Consider the following 3,258-nt stretch of genomic DNA (forward strand, 5'->3'; position numbering starts at 1 on the left):
TTCGCGGTACATTTGCGCACACAGGGGCAGTACACGTACCTACATACAGTCTAGCGCAGTTGCATTAGACAGGTACAGTCACCGGCAATAATATGTTACACAATGAAGGCCGCAAAAATATCTGACACGATCTTATTTGTAGAGCAATAAGTGTGTCACATATTTTTCGTCCTTCGAAAAGTAACATATTAAGGTGACTGTACCTAATCCATATGTTTAAGAAAGGGGCAAGTAGGTAATGAGGGGGGGGGTGGGGGGTGGGGGTGGGGAGGGGGGGGAGGGGACAAATCTGCATACATAGATAGTATTTTGAACATACCCCCGCCCTAAACATCACCATGTTTACGAGAGAAGAAAAGATATATACATATGGAATTTGTTGCATTCTGGAATGGATTAATTGACAGGTTTATCAACGGGTAAACGAATAATCCTATTGGTGGGCCTGGTCAGTACGCCGGTAGCCGTCCGGACTTGTACCACGCGCACAACGCCGTCCTTCCCAGGACGGATTGATATGATGCGACCGCGTCGCCATTCTAACGGAGGAACATTCTCTTCTCTAAGGAGTACTAAGTCCCCAACGACGGGGGGCTCTGTATGTGATGCCCATTTAGGCCTTGTCTGCAAGGTACATAGATATTCTGTTTGCCATCGTGACCAGAAATGTTGAAACATCTGTTGCACCAGCTGAAATCGGGTGAGCTTATTGGTTTTAATATCCTGTAGCGGATATTCAGGAATGGCAGTAAGGGGTTCTCCAATAATAAGGTGTCCTGGTGTCAGAATCTGAAGATCGTTAGGGTCCGGCGATAGGGGGCACAAAGGCCGAGAATTAAGGGCCCCTTCAATTTTTGTGAAAACCGTCGTAATTTCTTCATACGTGAGGGGGGTATCTCCGACTACTCGTTTTAAGTGGGCCTTTGCTGATTTTACGGCCGCTTCGAATAGGCCGCCCCAGTGAGGGGTGGTCGGGGGATCAAAAATCCAGGTAATGTTTCGTTTTGCCATCTCTGAGCCTATTGTATATTTGTTAAGGTTTAGGAAATTGTGAACTTCAATAAGATGATTGTCCGCGCCTACATAATTTCGTCCACAGTCTGAACGTATAAGGGAGGGTGAACCGCGTCGGGAGGCAAAACGTGTGAGTGCTGCGAGGAAGGCTTCGGTAGTCAGGTCCGAGACTACCTCGAGATGGACCGCTTTAGTCGCAAGACACACGAAGATACACAGATAGGTTTTTACGAGTCTCCGGTTACGTACAGCTTGTACTTTCGTATAAAACGGGCCAGCAAAATCTGTACCGACTCCCTTAAATGCACGTGCGACCGTTACACGGTCTTTTGGGAGATCACCCATGAAAGGTTGTTTCGCGATTGCATTTAAACGATAACAAGGCAAGCATTTAAATACTGTATTATTTATTAGTCGTCGAACTGACAGGATCCAAAATTCACGGGCTAATATACTATGTAACGCGCCAGGTGGGGCATGTGAGTTTTCTATGTGGTAGTGCAGGATTAGAATTTTCACGAAATTACCAGTTTTTGGGAGAAGCAAAGGATGACGTGCATCGAATGGTAAATCAGAGTGCCGTATGCGGCCACCTACTCTGATTAAACCAGTTGTATCAAGAAAGGGATTTAACTTTTGAATAGGGGAACGAACTGTTAGTCCACGTTTTAAAAGATCAATTTCTGTGGTGAAAGAGGTAGTTTGTACAAGCCTGATGAGGAAGACAAGGGCATTTTTTCTTTCAGTTGCAGTCAGGAAGGGGGAGGTATCCCGGTGGTTAGGTGATCGAGCATTTTTATTAAACCTAAGAATAAAACCGGTTACGCCAATTAGTTTCTGGAATGAGCTGAAGCGTTCTAGGAGAAAGTCAGGACTTGGAATGCAACTTGCACTGGTGACTAAGAGACAACGTAGTCCAGGAAGTTGTGCGATCGGGCACAATTTGTCAGATGGCCAACTAGATGGTGGCTCTAGCAACCACTTCGGACACCACCAGAGTGGGTGATTTAGGAGCGCACGAGGGGATAAACCCCGGGAGGCGCAGTCGGCAGGGTTAAGACTGCCGGGAACATGTCTCCATATTGATGGGATTTCAGCATTTTTAATCTGAGATACGCGATTAGCTTCGAAAGTTTGAAGTTCATGTGGTGAAGTATTAAGCCAGGCAAGAGTAATTTGACTATCCGTCCAAGTATAGATGGCGTCTAACACTATTGACTTCTGCAGACAGGAGACAACGTGTTGGACTAATTTTGAAAGGAGCGCAGCTCCCTGCAATTCCAATTTTGGAATTGTGAGACGGGTCCGAACTGGGGAGACCTTTGTCTTGGACATTAACAAATGAACGGAGGAATTATTTTGCTGATCTACGGCGCGAAGATAGATTACGGCAGCGAATCCGGCCTCTGAGGCGTCACTAAAACCATGTAAAGTATAAGTCTGAGGTTTCGGGGGGAAAATACATCTAGGTATTGAAATCTGTTGTATGGTACTCATCAGTTCCTCAGTAAATGTTAACCATTCGGTCGTTAGCTCTGGAGTAAGTGGGGCATCCCAATCAAGGCCCGAAAGCCATAGCCGCTGTATAAAAACCTTGGCTTTAAACACGATGGGTGAAATCCAACCGCTGGGGTCAAAGGTACGAGCTATCAGAGATAGCACCTTTCGTTTAGTAGGGCATTTATCACAGTCTACGCGCGTCGTATATGTGAATGCATCAGTCACGGGATTGAACTGGACTCCAAGGACCGCTACTGTTTGGGGGTTTTCAACATCTCGGATTGTATGAAGGGGTTGGAGGTAATCAGGGGGGAGGTCATTTAACAATTCTGGCTTGTTTGAAAGCCATTTCCGCAGTTCATAACCGCCGGCACGCATTACAGATTGTAATTCAATTTTAAGGTCACGAGCTTCTTCAAGAGTTGAGGCTCCTGTCAGGCAATCGTCAACATACACGTCGGATTCAATTACCGCAGCTGCGCGAGGGTACTTGGAGCGTTCTTGTTCCGCCAGTTCAAGAAGTACGCGAATCGCAATATAGGGACTTGATCGCAAGCCATAGGTATTGGTATTAAGTTCATAGGTAAGGAGAGGTTCCGAAGGGGACTCGCGCCATAAAATTAACTGAAACCGCCTGTCCTCGGGATGTATCCACGACATTCGAAACATCATACGGATATCAGTAACAAATACAATTGCATGCCTACGAAAATTTAGAAGTATGTGGGTAATATCTCGCTGTAA

At 46.0% G+C, this 3,258-nt stretch overlaps 1 protein-coding gene across 1 annotated transcript; it reads right to left on the reverse strand.

The window, feature by feature from the left end:
• Positions 1-350: 350 nt before the first annotated feature.
• On the reverse strand, positions 351-2,340 carry LOC134741861 (uncharacterized). Its single transcript, XM_063674753.1, has one exon. It carries the CDS (start codon positions 1,357-1,359, stop codon positions 397-399), a length of 963 nt encoding a protein of 320 aa, XP_063530823.1. The 5' UTR covers positions 1,360-2,340; the 3' UTR covers positions 351-396.
• Positions 2,341-3,258: the final 918 nt, after the last annotated feature.

The sequence above is a fragment of the Cydia strobilella genome, chromosome 5 (genome assembly GCF_947568885.1).
Source record: "Cydia strobilella chromosome 5, ilCydStro3.1, whole genome shotgun sequence".
Classification (NCBI taxonomy): Eukaryota; Metazoa; Arthropoda; class Insecta; order Lepidoptera; family Tortricidae; genus Cydia; species Cydia strobilella.